At 50.9% G+C, this 15976-nt stretch overlaps 1 protein-coding gene across 2 annotated transcripts; it reads left to right on the forward strand.

The window, feature by feature from the left end:
* Positions 1 to 4163: 4163 nt before the first annotated feature.
* Positions 4164 to 10162, forward strand: LOC147648022 (maestro heat-like repeat-containing protein family member 7). 2 transcript variants are annotated; one of them, XM_086867428.1, is made up of 16 exons: positions 4164 to 4806; positions 4906 to 5076; positions 5338 to 5405; positions 5550 to 5666; positions 5855 to 6003; positions 6331 to 6478; positions 6728 to 6915; positions 7005 to 7142; positions 7422 to 7536; positions 7713 to 7853; positions 8048 to 8224; positions 8348 to 8503; positions 8663 to 8764; positions 9133 to 9235; positions 9511 to 9567; positions 9844 to 10162. In XM_086867428.1, the coding sequence occupies exons 1-16, from the start codon at positions 4680 to 4682 to the stop codon at positions 10041 to 10043; spliced, it is 2157 nt and encodes a 718-aa protein (XP_086723554.1). In that variant the 5' UTR covers positions 4164 to 4679; the 3' UTR covers positions 10044 to 10162. The 2 variants fall into 2 exon arrangements, with proteins under 2 accessions (XP_086723554.1, XP_086723553.1); XM_086867427.1 differs by having other exon boundaries at positions 4219 to 4806; positions 5538 to 5666.
* Positions 10163 to 15976: the final 5814 nt, after the last annotated feature.

Consider the following 15976-nt stretch of genomic DNA (forward strand, 5'->3'; position numbering starts at 1 on the left):
TCTTCATGTTGATTATCCCCCTCTCTCTCTTCCCCTCTCTCTGGAAAAAAGGGATTAATCTGTAAGTCTCATCCAGGTAGTAAAAGAGTTCAAGTCTTGGAAAGCTGCAGATGTTCATGGAGTCAGGTTTCAGTTCAGTAGCACAAACTGCAAACCAAGTCAGGCCGGCCGCCTCCGCTCTTCTCCTTCCCCCCACCCTCCGCGGCCTTGTCCGGCCTGGTTGGGGAGGAAGAGGCTGAGCCGGAGCCAGAGCATTGTTACCTGTTCAAACGCTGGAAACCAAAGAGAACAAGAAATTCCCAGTCTTAAGCCTTACGATAGGTATTCACAAGTTGATCTCACTTTTCAATGGTCAGAATCACTGGGAGTTCTCAGAAATGACTAGTAATTGGTCAGGAGAAAAAAGTCCCATCAGCCTCCAGCAGCTTCAACTTCCCCCCAGCTCCCAAAGCAAACCTTAAAGGTGCAGAACTCAAGATATATAAAGTCACACCAGGACAATTATTTTTCTTGTAATAATTCTATTTTATAATTACTAAATAATGTGGTGGGTTTAGCACTGGCTAAAATCACCAGTGCACTTACTCATTTGTTTTTGCTGGGAGATATGGATTAGGAGAAGGGCAAAACAGGCTCAAAACATAAAAGGTATAAAGAAACTTTATTAACAGGACTACAAGAATGAGAAGCATCAGAATAATACTTCCAAGACTCCTTTCCTTCCCCGTGACTAACTTCTTTCCTTTCCCAACTGACAGCCTAGACACAAAACATGGGATGTTAAATCAGTACCAACTAGACAATAGTCTTCCATCAGTTCGTGTAGGGAGAGAAGATTTCTCTTGCCATGCCATCGAGACTTCTCTACAAGAAACAGTTCTCTCATGGCTTTTCATTTCCACAAATAGCATCTGCCCAGGTTAAGTTCTGCAATTGTGAAATCCTTCCCATTTTCACAGCCCTGCTACAAGTGTCTTCATGGGCTATGAACTCATGTGCTATTATTTTAAGGATGAGTTGTTCAACGGCAAAGGTTCCCTTCATCTGTCTCTGTCATCATCTCTGGGAACAGAGCTTTTCTTCTTCTCTCCCTGGGGACAAAACGTCTTCCTCACTCTCATCTCTCTCGCTCTCTGTTCAAGCTTCTCATGGGATCACAGCTACTGCAACATCTGCTTGGCTTCTTATCAATGCATGCCTCTGTTCACATGCACAGTTTGAATGCTTCATTCCCCCATCCTCTCTCATGAATTGAAGGAGATGTTTCCAGGTATCATTGTCTATCTCCATGGTGCTACCAAAAGAATTTTTCAGCCCAACACTGAGACATCTCCTCATTCACCTTCTTTGAATCTTTCTTTACTGACCTCAGTATCTTCATATTGTCTTCTACGTGCCCCCTCTTTGTCCTTTTCTCTTGAGGGGAGAATGGTGGTTTGCAGGTCTCATCTGTGCACTGATAGGGTTAAATGAAAGGCTTAAATCCTGCCCGGTCTGCAGATGGTCGTGGGCAGTGGCTGCAGCAATTATGATGATGATTTCAGGCTACCCTGGGCCCCCTCTCTCTGCCCAGCAGCTGCTGGGAGGGGAGGCTCGGCCTGGAGCCATCGGTGTGTGCTGGGGAGAGGGTTTAGTGTCAGCGAGATGTCAGCAGCTGTGGCCCAGCCTTGCCTGGGGCTGGGATTCTGCAGCCTCCATCTCCTGTCCAGGAGCCACTGGGGTCCGGCCCAGCCTCTCCCAGGAGCACAGGCCGTGGGTGAGCAGGGCCGGCCTCACCAGAGCTCCGTCACCTTCTGGGTCCAGAAGCCAAGAGAGAGTTTTCCCAAGCTTTATTTTTTAAAATGTAGATCTCACAGAGGCAGACCTCATTTCTAAATGGTTCAAAATGCTGTCACTTCTCAGCACTAGCCAGCTATTGACCTTTCCCAGGCACAGAAGGAGCTCCCAGCAGCTCCTCTCAGAGAAATCACTTCCGTGGGTGCTTTCTTTCTTCTTCTCCAAATATCAATCAATGTGAAACCACCACAGGGATACAAATCCAAATGGCAGGAACCCAAATGCTCTGGAGTCACAGCTGAAGGCCTACATCTGCACAGGATGTTTTGGCTGCCGCACCCTTCCACTGCTTGTACCTGCAAATGCCATTGCCCTTTCTGCCTCAATTAGACATACCACACAGCTGGCCAAAACCCAGCCAGTGAGCCAAATTCCAAAGGCAATGGACTTTGGAGAGGGTGACTGAAGAAGAGCCTTCCCCACTTTCAAAGTACACCAAAGAAGCCATGAATATCACTTTGCACCTTTAAGAGACAACTGACAACTCAGAAGGAAATGCTGAGCTTATTCACAGGGTAAGAAAGAAAGCAATCTTCCAGATGAGTTAAAATTTCAGAAATTTTATTGATTTACAGTGCTACTCTATAACCCTACCCTACAATCCTAGTCCACAATGCTACTCTATAACCCTACTCTACAATCCTAGTCTACAATCTGACTCTATGCTGGTGTTGGATTAAATGGTCCTGATGGGATTATCACAGTGTTTTCTCCTCCTTCCACCTCTTCACTGAAATGATCAGTGGCACCAGGCTGGACACAGGCTCAGTTAATGTTACAAATGGATGCTGCCCAAAAGGGAAAAAAAGAAATCAAGAAAACTCAATTAACCATGATTTTCCAAGCTCAATGCTTCACAGCCTCAATCAGGACTCCTCTGTGTCATGGAGTTACTTTACCTTTAAGGGAGTTGGATTTGCTTGGAACTGCCTGGAGTCTTTGCTCCTGACCAATTATCGGTCATTGCTGAGAACTGACAGCAGTTTAGGCCATTGAAAAGTGGGATCAACTTGTGAACCCTACCTTAAAGTGTAAAACCAGAGCTCTCTTGGTTCTCTTTGTTTCCTGGCTGTGAAGGGTGGCAGAGCTCCAGGCCTCCCGTTCCCTGCCCAGGCCATGCGGCCGGGCGGGGATGGGGCCGGGCCCAGCGGCTCCCGGCCAGGAGATGGGGGGGACCTGCGGAAGGTTTTCCTCGATCTATGGCTCGGCTGCAGGTTTTTGCTGTAACTAAATTCACTAGAAAGTGCCGAGTGAAGAAGGAGAGAGGCTCTGGACCTGCAGCAAGCAGAGACAGCCACACTCTCCAGAGCAGCTATGAAGAACCTTCCATCGCAGACGGCTCCAGCTCCTGTTCGGCAGAGATCACCGTACCATCTACAAAAGCCTGGGCAAGATTTTAACCCTTTCATTACCCAGATGAGACTTGCAGATTAATCTTTTTATTCAGAGAGAGAGAGAGAGAGTGATCAACATGAAAAGAGACTTTATAAACTACCAGTGACAGGAAAGAAAAGAAGCTTCAGAAGAGGTAGAGAATTAAGAAGATGCTTTAATTAAGCTGAAGTATCTTTCTGTTAAAACTATGGAGATGGACAATGAAGTCCTGAAAAGAACTCCTTTAATTCATGATACAGTATGTAGGGAGGAATAAAGTGTTCAAAGTGTAAATTTGAGTAAAAAGTAGAGTAATTATGGTATAGTGAAGTGCTGGGAGATTCGAAGCCTTGAGAGGCAATGAGAAAACTGTTTTCTGGTGAAGCTCACAGAAACAGATGAAGAAGACTTTTTTGCCTTTCAATAACATCCTTAAAATGCCATCCCTAGACTCATGGCCCATACACACCTCAGAGTGATGTGAAAATGGGAGGTGTGGGCTCTGATAACAGCAGCTCTGGGCAGCTGACATTAGGGCAATGGAAAACTATAACAAAAATAGTTTTCTTGTGAGAAACTCCATAAATTATCAGGAAGAAACTTCTGTTTCCCTACAAAGACTGGTGAAAAGACTGTAGCAAGAATTGGGACTGTTTTAACCACCAAAGTTCCAAGTTTTTTTTGTCTCTGCTATCATGTGAACAAGGGAAAAGTGGGTAGATAGAGGATGAAAAGGTTTTTCTGGAAGTTTATTCTGGTGTTCTTATTATTGTAGTTTGTCAATTAACCTTTTTTTTTCCTTTTAAGTTTTATCCTGTTTTGCTCTTGTTCTAATCCATATCTCACAGCAAGAAATAAGTAATTTTCTTAGTTATTGGTTTAAAACCACGACAATGGGGGAGGAACCAGGAAGGTGGCAGTGTGTGCAAGGGCCGTTAGTGACATGGTGCAGCATGGTAACGGTGGAATGGAACGGTGGAATGGACAAGAGCTGGTGGTGACAAGACCACACCAGAGTGCTCGGTGCATGCAACGAGACAGGACACGCCAGAGCAGTGCTGTGAGGAGCCCCCGCACAGCACACTCATTTGTGTGTGACCCGGAGCTTCTCTGAGCCGTCATTCCTGCAGGTGACCTCGAGGCCAGACTGCAGGACTTGGTGACCTGTGGCCTTGCTGAGGCTTATCTTCTTAAGGTGCCCTCGAGGGCAGACAGTGGGACTCGGAGCTTTTCTGAGGCATCGCCCATCCCTGCAGTTACTGCCCTTGAGACCAGGGCACAATCCTTGAGGAGGAGCCTCCTGTCCTTGTGGCAGGAGCCCTCAAGACCCGAGTGCAGAACTTGCTGTCCTGCAGTCTTGCCAGGACTTGAGTCTTGCAGGTGCCTTCCAGGCACGACTGCAGGACTCCCTGCCTCGGAGCTTTTCTAAAGGCATCTCTCTTGCAAGTACCATAAATCCAGGCACTGCCATGGAGCAGCGACCCCCAAGAGTTCCCAAGCTGGCCTGGGTGCAGGAGGAGGAAGAAGAAGAAGGCCCTGGAGCTGCCCCAGAGGTAGAGACTGAAGAGATGCAGGAATTCCAGCCGCTGGAGGAGGGTGAGTTGCAGAGTTTGGCCTTAGGACTAGTGCCTGTTGCTAGCTTGGCCGCATCCCACTGCATGCTATGCCATCCCCTGGTGCTGTTCCTATGGAAAGGATGGGAGAGTGTTGGAGAAGATCTGGAGCAGCAACCCCCGAGAGTGCCCAAGCTGGCCTGGGTGGATGAGGAAGAGCAGGAGGAGGAGGAGGAGGAGGAGGAAGAAGGTCGTGGAGCTGCCCCAGAAGTGGAGACTGAAGAGGTGCAGGAGTTCCAGCCACTGGAGGAGGGTGAGTGGCAGAGCTGGGACAAAAGGCTGGTTGCCGCATCCCAACCCACTGCATCCCATTTCATCCCATCCCACCCTATCCTGTGGAGACACACCCAGGGACAGGACACAAGTGGGGCTGGGGCTGCCCTCCAGCAGTGGCCGTGCTCCATCCCCTGGGGCATCTCGGGGCTGTCCCTGCCTGGGGACAGCCCAGGGCTGGGCTGCGTTCTCTGGCCACTCCTGCAGCCCCTCAGCTCTGGCTGCTCTCACTCTTTCCCAGATGCAGCCGTGGACCAGACACAAGAGCAGGACCTTGCCTGTGGCCTCTTCCACAAAACACCTGCACAGGTACCTGCAGCCATCCCCAACTGGGCTGGGCCTGCTTGCACTGCTCAGCTCAGCACCATGCTCGGAACACTCCATGCAATATCCCTCTCTTCCCACCCTTCCTTCCCCTACCCAACATGCAAATTCATCAAGCGCATTTGGCAGGAAGAGACCAGCGTCATGGGCACTGGGTCCATGGAAGATGGTGACGTCTACACCAGCGACACCAGTGCTGCCATGCTGGAATTCATTTTGGAGGAGGGTGTTTCCATTCCAGAGCAAGTAAGCAGCCTGTGGCCAGGGTTTGATCCTCCAGGGATCGCTTGGCCTCCCAAGCCACGCCTGCTGATCACTCTAAGCCTTTGAGGCCATTGCAGCGTGGTGACAAGGGAAGCACTTCTCTGGGGAAGCTGGGGACATTCCTAACTCCCTCTGGCAGCTTTCCAAGTCTCCCCTTGTGCTTTCTCCAGGTACCTGCCATGGTGAGGTACATCCACCAGTGCCTCATGGCTAATGAGTCTGCTGACTCCAGGCTGGGCAGGACCCTGCTGGATCTGACCGAGGCACAGCCCGCTGACGTGGTCATTGCTCTCCTGCGTGTGGCCCCAACGTGTGACAGGTATGAGGCCCATGTGCCCAGAGGGCTCAGGGCTCCCCAGCCCATCAGCCTGCACAGCCTGGCCCAGGTGTCTGACCAACAGAGAGTTCCAGGGTCCTGTGTATCTGGGACCTTTCCCAGCCCTGCTCCATTGGCCCCTGAGCCTGCTGCCATGCCATGCCCCGTCAGGGCCCTGTCCCCACAGGGCTGGGTTGCCTGGGTGCCGCTGCCAGTGAGGGGCAGCGGGCAGAGGCAGAGCTGGCAGCCAGCTCAGCTCCCCCTGACACTGCTGCCCAGGCCACGGGGATGTGTCTGAGATCCCCATGAGACAGAACTGTCACCCCACAGAGCTGCAGTGACCATGTGGAAGACCATCATGTGCTCGAGCAGGACTGTGGAGCCAGTGATGCAGATACTCCTCGATGTGCTGAGAACCTGGCCAGAGCACAGCAAGTGCACCTCTGATGGGGACAACACGGGTGTCTTTGCCCTGGCTGTGAGTTTCTGCAACTGGCCTTTGCTCACCCCATGGCTGACCGCCTCTCAAACAGCTCTGTTTCCTCCTTCCCCCACCGCATCTGCCTGCCTCAGGGACTGGGCTGAAACCTGGCCTAGGGACAGCTTCAGGGGCACCAGGCGTGGAGATCCCCAAGGCTTTCCCCTTGCCTTGCCCTGCCACGCTCAGGCCCTGCCACACAGATACCTTGGCACTGGGCACTATCCCTGGGTGCTTTGTCCTCTGCAGGCAACAGTGGTGATGTGGAAGTTCCTTCAGGTGCCCTGTGTCCCACGGGTAGTGAATGTGTATTTCCCCCGCCTCTTTGTGCATCTGCTCTTCCAAGTGTTCTTCAGCACTTTGGATATATCAGAGGATCTCAATGCCTTCTGGAAGGGATGCCAGGAGCAACACGGCCTTGCCACCAGCCCCAGCAGGTGCTCCATCCCAGTCCTCCTGTCCCTGCCATGTCCTCAGGGCAGGAGCCAGTGCTCCCAGTATGACCTGGGCTTTGCTGTGCACACAGGTTTGCAGTGCAGACCCTGAAGTCCCTGCTCTGCCAAATGCGCTGTAATGAAGTGGTGTTGTCAATGGAACGCAAGTGTGGCTGGGACACGCTGCTCTGTGCCGACACCCACCACTATGCCGTGGGTCTGCTGGCCAGGTGAGACCCCTTCTCCCCACTGCCTCTGGCATTTGTGCCCTGTGCCCAGGCTGCCCTGTGTCTACAGTCCCCATTGTTGAGGGCCAAAGGGCCTCATCACCAAGGGATGACCAAGGAGACTGGAAAAGTCTGGGAGAGGAAGGCTCCCATGAGCAGTCACCTCCCAAAAGGCTCAGATCCCCTTGCAGGATCATGGTGAAAGATCAGGACTTTTCAGTCATTCCTGGGAGATGTTTGTCCCTCTGGCTCATAGACTTGGTTACTTTTTCACCCTGGCAGGGAGATATCCTGTGTCTCCAAACGCTTGTGTTCCCGGATTGCTCGCTACCTGCTCCGGGTTCTTAGCACACAGGAGGCACGCTGGGATCTGCCTGCCCTGGCATTCCTTGTGGAGGTGAGCCCCATGGCCAGAACTGCCTCCCTGCAGAGCTGTCTGCCACCTCTCTGCCCTCTCATAGCTGCAGCTGCCTGGGACGGTGCCCATGCCCTGGGTTGCCGCCTGGGCCCTGTTTCCTGTGTGGTTCCTGCTCCTGCCGGCTGGCTCCCCTGTCACTGTCCTGTGCCTTTCAGATCCTGGACTACCTGGACTTGAGTGAACGTGGTGCTAACAGGCTCCTGGAAATCTTCTCAAGGCACCTGAGTAGCGAGTGCAGGGACAAGCGTCATCTAGTGCTCAGAGCCCTTTTCAAGCTCAGTGACGATCCCTCAATGGTGAGAAGTGGGCAGTGGCAGAAGCTGCACTGGGGAACAAAGTCACTTGGGCTCGGCTGGGCTTCGGGCACCGAGGCAGCTGCTGGCAGCTCTCTTGCCTCCCGCTTCAGCTGCCTGAGTGCTTTGGGAGAGGCCTTTGGTCTCTTGGCCCTGTGGCAGCAGGGTGGCATTTCACAGACTTGTCTTCCACACAGAATGAAAAGATGTGGAGCCTGACTGAAAGGCTTGTGGAGCTCCTGCGGGACGCAGATGGAGAAATAGTTAGGATGACAATCATGGTACTCAGCTTTGTAGTCTTGGACAAGGAGATGCTGATACCCAGCCCCATCGCCCTGCAGCTGGCTGAGGTGCTCCCACCACTCTTTGACCACGTAAGGCTCTGTGCCCCCAGCCGAGGCCACTGGCTGCTGCCTGGACACTTGGTGCACCAGGCCTGTGCTCTGCTGAGCCCCGTGCCGACAGGGCTGAGGTTTTTTTCTCTTCCTTCCATATAGAATAATAGCCAGGTGCAGCTGGTGTCCATACTGCTCTTCCAAACATTGGTGATTGTTTTAGTTGAAATGGAAAAAGAAGCCCTGGAGACACAAATGTGCCAGAGCCTGCTGCCACTCTTCTTCCACTGCCATGACGAAAAGCAGCGTGTAGCAGAGGTGAGGACTCCCTGGCTGCTGCTGTCACCCGGGCATGGGGCTCGGCTGCCTCCTGCCCTGGCACCTTGCTGGCTGCAGCCTCCTGCAGGCCTTGGCACACGAATGCGGGTCCTGTGCCCTGCCTTGTGGGGCCATCTGCGAGTCTCTGCTGCTCTCCAGGCCTCTCAGAGAGCACTGCTTAGCATGGCCAAGTTCCTGAAGAGGAGAGATCTTGGAAATACCGTGAAGAAGGAGAAACTGTGGAAGTTCGCTGAGGTCCTGGTAAGGACGGCCTGGAAGGCCCAGCCTTAGCCTGGAGAAGCCCCCTGTCTCCGGCGCTCGGTGTATGGGGCTGGCAGCTGCGCCCCTGCCCAGTGCCGCAGCCGGGGGCCGCACGGCTTCTTCTCCAGGCTCCTGTGGCCCCGAGCCGGCTGCCGATGGAGCCCCGAGCCACTGGGGCTGCGGGTCGGGCCGGCACCGCGGCTCCCCGGGCAGCAGCCGGCCCTCTGCCCCCTCCAGAGCCCGGCGCCAGCGGCTGCTGCCCGGTGCCTCAGGGCTGGGCGGCTACGGGAGGCCAGGGCTGGCCGCAGGCAGCGCCCGGCCGAGGGGCAGAGCCCGCGCCAACCCTTCCCTCCTGCCGCTCTCTGCAGCTGGCACAGGACGAGAGCCGAGCGGCCGAGCACCTGCACCGGGCACTGCCATACCTGCAGAACCCACAGGAGCCCCTGCGAGCGGCAGCCATCAGGTTCATCGGTGAGCCACGAGCCCGGGCTCCCTCCCCGCCGCAGCTCGGCCCCGGCCCCGGCTGCTGCTGTCCCGGCAGCGGCCCCCGGGCCCGGCGCCCTGGAGCCCCGGCTGCTCTCGGGGCTGCTGCCGGCCTCTGGCAGCCGTGCCCTTGGGCTGAGTCAGGATGCGGCAAGGGCTGGGACTGAGCCCTGCCGGGGCGGGAGGGCGTGTGGCCCCAGGGCTGGCAGCGCCGCTGGCAGGGAGCTGTGCCGCCGGGGCCCTGACAGGCTCTGTGTTCCCAGGGATTGCCGGGCGGCTCCTGATGGGGCAGAAGAAAGAGCTGCAGCTCATTTACCAATGTGAGTGAGGGCAGCGGGCTGTCAGCGGGGCTGGCGGGGAGAGCTGCAAGTCCTGGCCTGGCTGCGGAGGGCTCTGCTCAATGTGCGGATGAGGGGCAGCGTGGGCAGAGCACACCGGGATTTCAGGAGCATGTGGGGTGCTCATGGTCGCAGCTTTGGGCTGTTCCCCTTGGTCCCTGCTCCCTCTTGGCCATGGCAAGAGCCAGCTGGGATGGCTCTGGCAGGGGGCTTTCCGGGGGCCCTTGCAGGTCTGGGATCTGTTTGTCTCTCTTCCAGCCCTTGAAGACACGATGGATGACAGCAGCCTGGAGGTCGGAAGCCTGGCAGTTCAGACGTTGTGCCTGCTGAGGGCAGGAGACCCCGCTCCGATCTCCACATTCCAGAGGCTGCGAGATCAGCTCCGCAGGGCATGGAGGTCACGGCCTCGTCTATCGGACCTCAGCTGGCTGTGCTGCTGGAGGTCTGCAGAGAGCTGATCTGGCAGGCTCTGTCTGCTGGGGCCACATGAGCAGGCAAAGATTTCCCTTTTTTTGAAGATTGTTCTTTTCTTCTTTTTGTTTTTCTTTAGTATATAAATATAGGATATGTTATGTTAGACATAGCTCCCAGGAGCTTTCTTTTGCTGCCCATGGTGTACAGGGTATAGCGGAAGACGGGGAAAAGGGCTTGTGCTCGGCAAGCTGCCCAGGTGTGGAATGGTGCGGGGAAAATGGCCAGAAACCCTTGGCTTCTGGTGTTTTTGCTGAAGGCACAAGCCCTGTCCCAGCCAGGAAGTGCCATCTGTGTCCTTGTGTGTGTGCTGGTTGGTTTGCTGAGGGCTCTGTCATGATCTGCTAACACAGGTGGACCTCGTGAGAGATTCGTTTGATCTCTCAGTGCAAAAGGACACAAAGGGATTTAATTTTAAATCACAGTAATGGTGCACTGCTGCGGTGGGGTGGATGTCAGGGGTGCTGCGACCTTCCTGAAAAAGCGTCCTGAGAAGGACGGCTCTTAGTGGCACTGGCATGTCCCTCTCCTGGCCTGGCAAGTGATGACTTGTTAAGCAGCAGCTCCTTCCCAGGCAATGCAGGGAGAAAAAGGACTAGAGCTCTGGCCAGCAATTACCACAAAGAAATCAGCCTTTATTAGTGCAGGGCCCTCTGCCAAGGGGGCTAGCACAGCAGCTCCACTCAACTGGGGAAAAAACAACAACAAAAAAAACCCAAACCAAAACAAAACAAAACAAAAACAAACCCCAGGGTTTATATAGGGAAGGGGCGGGGGAAACTTGGATACAAGTAGCAGGGTGGAATGGCAGGGAAGAAAACCAATGGGGTACAAGAGTTTAACATGTAACACCAAAGGGTTTCTGGGAGAGACACTTTTCTCACTGGGAGGGCAAAGTGCCTGGCCTATGATGAAGATCTGCAGGGGATCACCAGCACCCGATTCTTTGGCCCCCACAGTGCACTTTTATTTTAGTGCCAACAACAGGAGTTAGAGCTGCTATGGTTTTTTGAAGGAGAATTGCTCTAGGTTTAAGTGATTCTGGAAGGCCTCAAATTAAAGGGCTCATCATTTCACAGGTAATTGCATTGGTGATTCATAACCAGTAGCTGATTTTCTGTCATGTATCATTTGCAAGCAGGCAGCTTTGTGCATGTCTTCCAGTAGTTGGTCAGGGGTACCAACTATAGCTATAAGTCTCCTCTTTCCAAGGGGTTAAGCCCTGCTGCCCAATAAATTGCACGCTGAGTTAGGGACCACGGGTTACATCTGTCTCCTGCTGTTGAGAAGACCCCATGTCCCCAGTACCCACTGGCTTCTTCACCTGTCAGTTGAATCTGATCTCCTCCAGTGAGAGATAATCACAATACATATTTTGTCTCTGACTCGTGAGGGAAATGCCTGTACGCCTTTTTCAACTTAGCCAATTCAGCGGCAGTGTACAGGATTTCTTCAGTGGTTGTATGCGGATCGATATCTTCATCATTGATATCATTATATTCTGTTTTGATTAAAGGTTTCCAGCTAGGACAGCAGTGCTCCCCACAATTTTTCATCGGTTAGCTCTTTTTGAGGGTAAATTTGATTAATGAGAGGGGTTTCTCTCTCCTCTATTTCTTTTGGTGGGCAAGCACACTTTGAATTTTTAACACATCTCTTTGGGCCGCTGGCAACAGGTGGATCTCATTCCTTTCTTCATCTAATTGTTTTTGCAAAATTTCAACCAGGTTTTGAAGGGAGTCTATAATAGTTCTTTCCTTGCTTCTTTGCTTAAAGTGAGTTTCTATAGCTTCTGTAAGACAAGCTCCCAAAACTGAGCAGAGTATATATTTTTGCCCAGTTTAAATTTTGTTTCATGTTGTAAGGAACATATTGTATCAATTACATTTCCCAAATTAAACCAGTTATTAAGTGCACACTCTTCCCCTCCCAGAGAAGGTCTGGCACTGTGTTTTGCTAATAGGGCATAAAATGCAGCTTTAACTTCTGCACTGCCATTTTCACTCATTTTTACAAAGGGAAAACCACTGCAGGGAGGTATCAACTTAAGTTATGCACACACACAGCTTTTGCTGTATCACCCTTTGCTTCCCTGTGTGGGTGACTGTCGCCCTGAAAACTCCGCTTTGGAGCTTGTTGACATAGTTTCTAAAGAACTTTCCCAGGACAGTAACTATAAACATAGATATGTATGCATTCCTTCTGTTACACGTCTCTTGATGGACATCTCTTACGGCCAGTGTGGTTGGAAAGGTGTTATGCTGACTACCCAATCCCTGGCCATGGTCAGAAAGCTATAAATTGTGAGAGAAGAAATAAAGTTTGCTTCTTCTTCACCATCTCTTGAGCTGCATCCGTGTGACTTATTTTGTGTCCGACAGCGACAGGTGATGAGACCAAATCTGCTTGGGAAGCACTCCTTCAGTTTAAAATTCTTGTTGTCTCTTTGCTACACCAAGCAGTCAAAATTCATACACAGCAACAAGAAAAAACAGTCCCGCCCTTTTGCACTGAGATCTTTTGCAGAAGTCTGAAGACAGAGCCCTCAAACGAGTGTGGGGTGATTTTCACCTAGGCGTGTACAGTTTGCGGGAAATTCGAGTTTCCCCCCTTTGTTCACTCTTTTGGGAGTGTCGGGCTAGGTGCAGCTGGAGCGAAACATCCTTCCCCTAATACAGACTGCACAACAAAACCTGCAGCCTCTTCTGTCTGTCAGAAATGCTGTCCATGCCACCAATTTAAATGTCATGATCTGCTAGCACAAGCAGGTGTCATGAGAGGTTTGTTGGATCTCCAAGTGCAAAAAGGACACCAAGGGATTTCAGTTTAAATCACAACAGCAATAATGCACTTTTATTTTAGTGCAAGTAACATGGGTTATGCGATAGATGAGAGGGAGAGAAAGAGAGGGGGAGAGAGGGATAAAGAGGCAAAGTGAAGAGAAAAAGGGGGGGTTATGGCTACCAACACACAAGACGGGGTCACCGGTGTCTTCTTCTGTGGGGAGATCTCTCTCTAAGAAGGTGACTTAGAAAGTCACTTTTACAGTCTGTTTCAAAGCGAGGGGCAGCTGGCCAAGAGGTGGGGAAATTCCTATAGGCTATTGTGATCAGACCTGTTGCTCTGGGAAGCAAGTGTAAAGTACAGAACAGGCCACTCCTTACAAGTCCCCTGTTGTGGTTTTAAAGCAGCAACTAAAAAATCACTAGAAAACTTCCTTATTACTTGCTGTGAGATATGGATTAGAACAAGAGCAAAACAGGATTAGAAGTTAAAAGGAATAAAAGTTTATTAACAAAACTACAAGAATAACAGAACCAGAATAAAACTTCCAGAAAACCCAACTCTCTCACTTTTTGCTCTTTTTCTCTCACTACCCAACTATTCTTTTGTTCACATGACAACATAAAGACAAAAAACTTTGGTGTTTACAACAATCTCAATTATTGCTGTTATAAATGCAAAGGCAATTTCGGGTTATATAAAAGAGAAAATTTATTATCAAACAATAATAAATTCGAACAAAGAGAAAAAACCACAATAAAATAAGCAGCACAGCGCTGGGTGGACAGGGTCTATACACAAGGTATAGGTGCTCCCAAATCCACGTCTGAGGGTTCTTTGGCCTGGGTTTTTATAGGGATTTTATGTCCCCAGGCTAGAATTCCAACCAGTTTCCATTCACCAAGTGTCCCTGATTGTCGGGTGAATGGATTTCCTGGCCTAGAACATTGAGTCAGTAAGTATCCGGGCAGAGTCTCCTGAAATGCAAAGTGAGTCTGTATGTATTTTAACATATTTCATCACAGCAGAGTCGAGGGATCCGGGCTAGTGCCGATGGATATCTCGGAGGAGTAGTCTCTTCTTTGTCCTTGATTGAGTTTCTTTAGCATAGGTTTGGCGGGTGTGGTGTTCAATTCTGGCAACGACCATTTTCCTGAGGCTCATCCCTTTTGTCTTGCTTGATGGTCTCCGGCCGAAATCGGCCGGGCGTTGTCTTGGTCCGGAGGTAGACTTTCAGGCTAGTTCTTTTGTTTTTATGATGGTCTTTGTCCTGTCCTTTCCTCCGAGTTGATGAGCCTGCTGAGGTTTGTTATCTGGGGGGGTTCTTTTGCAATCCGTGACTTTGAAAAAGGAATTCTACCTCGACCTGGAGGAGAAATCTTTATTCCATATTTTCATTAGTTATAATTACACATACTTTATTTAAACCTTTTCTTCCGAATTTTTATTCACCCAATTCTTTATTACATTGCTATTGTGATAAGCAGAGACCCTTTTGTTCGTCTAAACATGTAGATAAGATGCTTTGCAAAACTATGCTTTGTGGAATCAGGATGAGGTTGAAGGTTGCTACTGACGCTTGCATAAATCACTAACAGCCTTACGAGCTTTCTTGAATTCCAGAAAGTCACCAAAGATAAGCCTTAACAGAACACAGTGAAGAAAGGTCAAAAGGATAAGATTGAGAAAGACCTATGATCTTCATCCCGCAACCACCAGAAGGCAGAAGAAAGACCCCCTAGCAACCGGAGACACATGTGCAGAGATGCCCGAGAAAGGACACGTAACCCGGAAGCCGGGTTAAAAGGGGGAGTACGGAAACCAGCGGTGCGGCAGTTTTGCGGAGCGGGAACTCTCCTGCTCTCCTGTCGCCCAGCGCTGGTCTTTTGCTTATTGCTTGCTTGCTGTAATTAATAAAACTTTTCTCTGATTGAACCATATCACTCTCTTGAGTGAATTCATAACAAATTTGGTCCCGTGACTCGGATGCAATCTGTAGGACAGATTCTCAGCACTACCAGGGGGGCGCCCTGCTAACATTTAGCGGCTCGGAGGACCGGTTTCTGCCTCGGTTGCACCGACGAACCTAAATTTAAGGCAATAAGCAAATACACAGGACTCGTGAGTATTACGGGAACTGTTCGGTCGGGGTTGGGATCCCGGAGTGTGGCAAAGTGGTGTGTGTGTGAGAGGGGGACTGGTAGCCAGATTCCCCAAGCGAGAGAGGACCCTCAGTAGTACGGTTCCCATTAGCCCACGAGGGCGTGGGCCACAAACCAGGGGAAGTGAAAGAGGCTGTGTGATTTGAAGGCACTCCGGAAGAATGGGGCAGGGGAAGAGCAAGCACCCTGTATCTATTAAACTCCCACCGGTACCTAGAGATAGTCCATTGGGTTTTATACTAGATAATTAGAAACATTTCCCGGGAACAGAAAATAAAGATAGGGCAAAAATGATTTACTATTGTGTAGAAATATGGGGAGGAAAGGAAATTTCAAAGAATGTATTTTGGCCTATATTTGTATCAACCGAAGATTGGGTTAAACAAAAATTAAATTCCTGGGTAAATACAAAGATCCCCTTTAGCTCACAGGAAAGTGCTTATGCAGAGATCTGGGTAGTAAATCCCAAGGTTTTTATATTTGAGCTGACAGAGAACTCGGGGGAGGGGAAGGGAAAGAAAAAGAAACCCCGAAAAGAAGACACTTTGATAATACCCCCCCCTCCATTTGTACCACCACCACCACCATGAGCTCCTCCCCCTCCAAACCCCAAGGAGGAGGATTTAGACCTGCCAGAGGTGGGGCCTGTTACCAGGAATAGATCCAGAAGGAAACAGGAGAACCTATTCCCATTAAGAGAGATGCCAATGGGTGGCCCCCAAGCTGGAATAGGGTTTGTATCTGTCCCTCTTAGTTCGGAGGATGTTAGAGACTTCAAAAAGGAAATGGGGCATTTCCTGGAAGATCCATTGGGGGTTGCAGAAAGAGTTGATCAATTCTTAGGACCCAATATGTACACATGGGAGGAATTACAATCTATCCTGAATATTTTATTTACGGCAGAAAAGAAAAACATGATTAGAAGGGAAGGAATGCGCATTTGGGATGCTCAGCATGTCCAGGGACCACTGGCA

Source organism: Cyanistes caeruleus, chromosome Z (genome assembly GCF_971803275.1).
Source record: "Cyanistes caeruleus chromosome Z, bCyaCae1.hap1.1, whole genome shotgun sequence".
Classification (NCBI taxonomy): Eukaryota; Metazoa; Chordata; class Aves; order Passeriformes; family Paridae; genus Cyanistes; species Cyanistes caeruleus.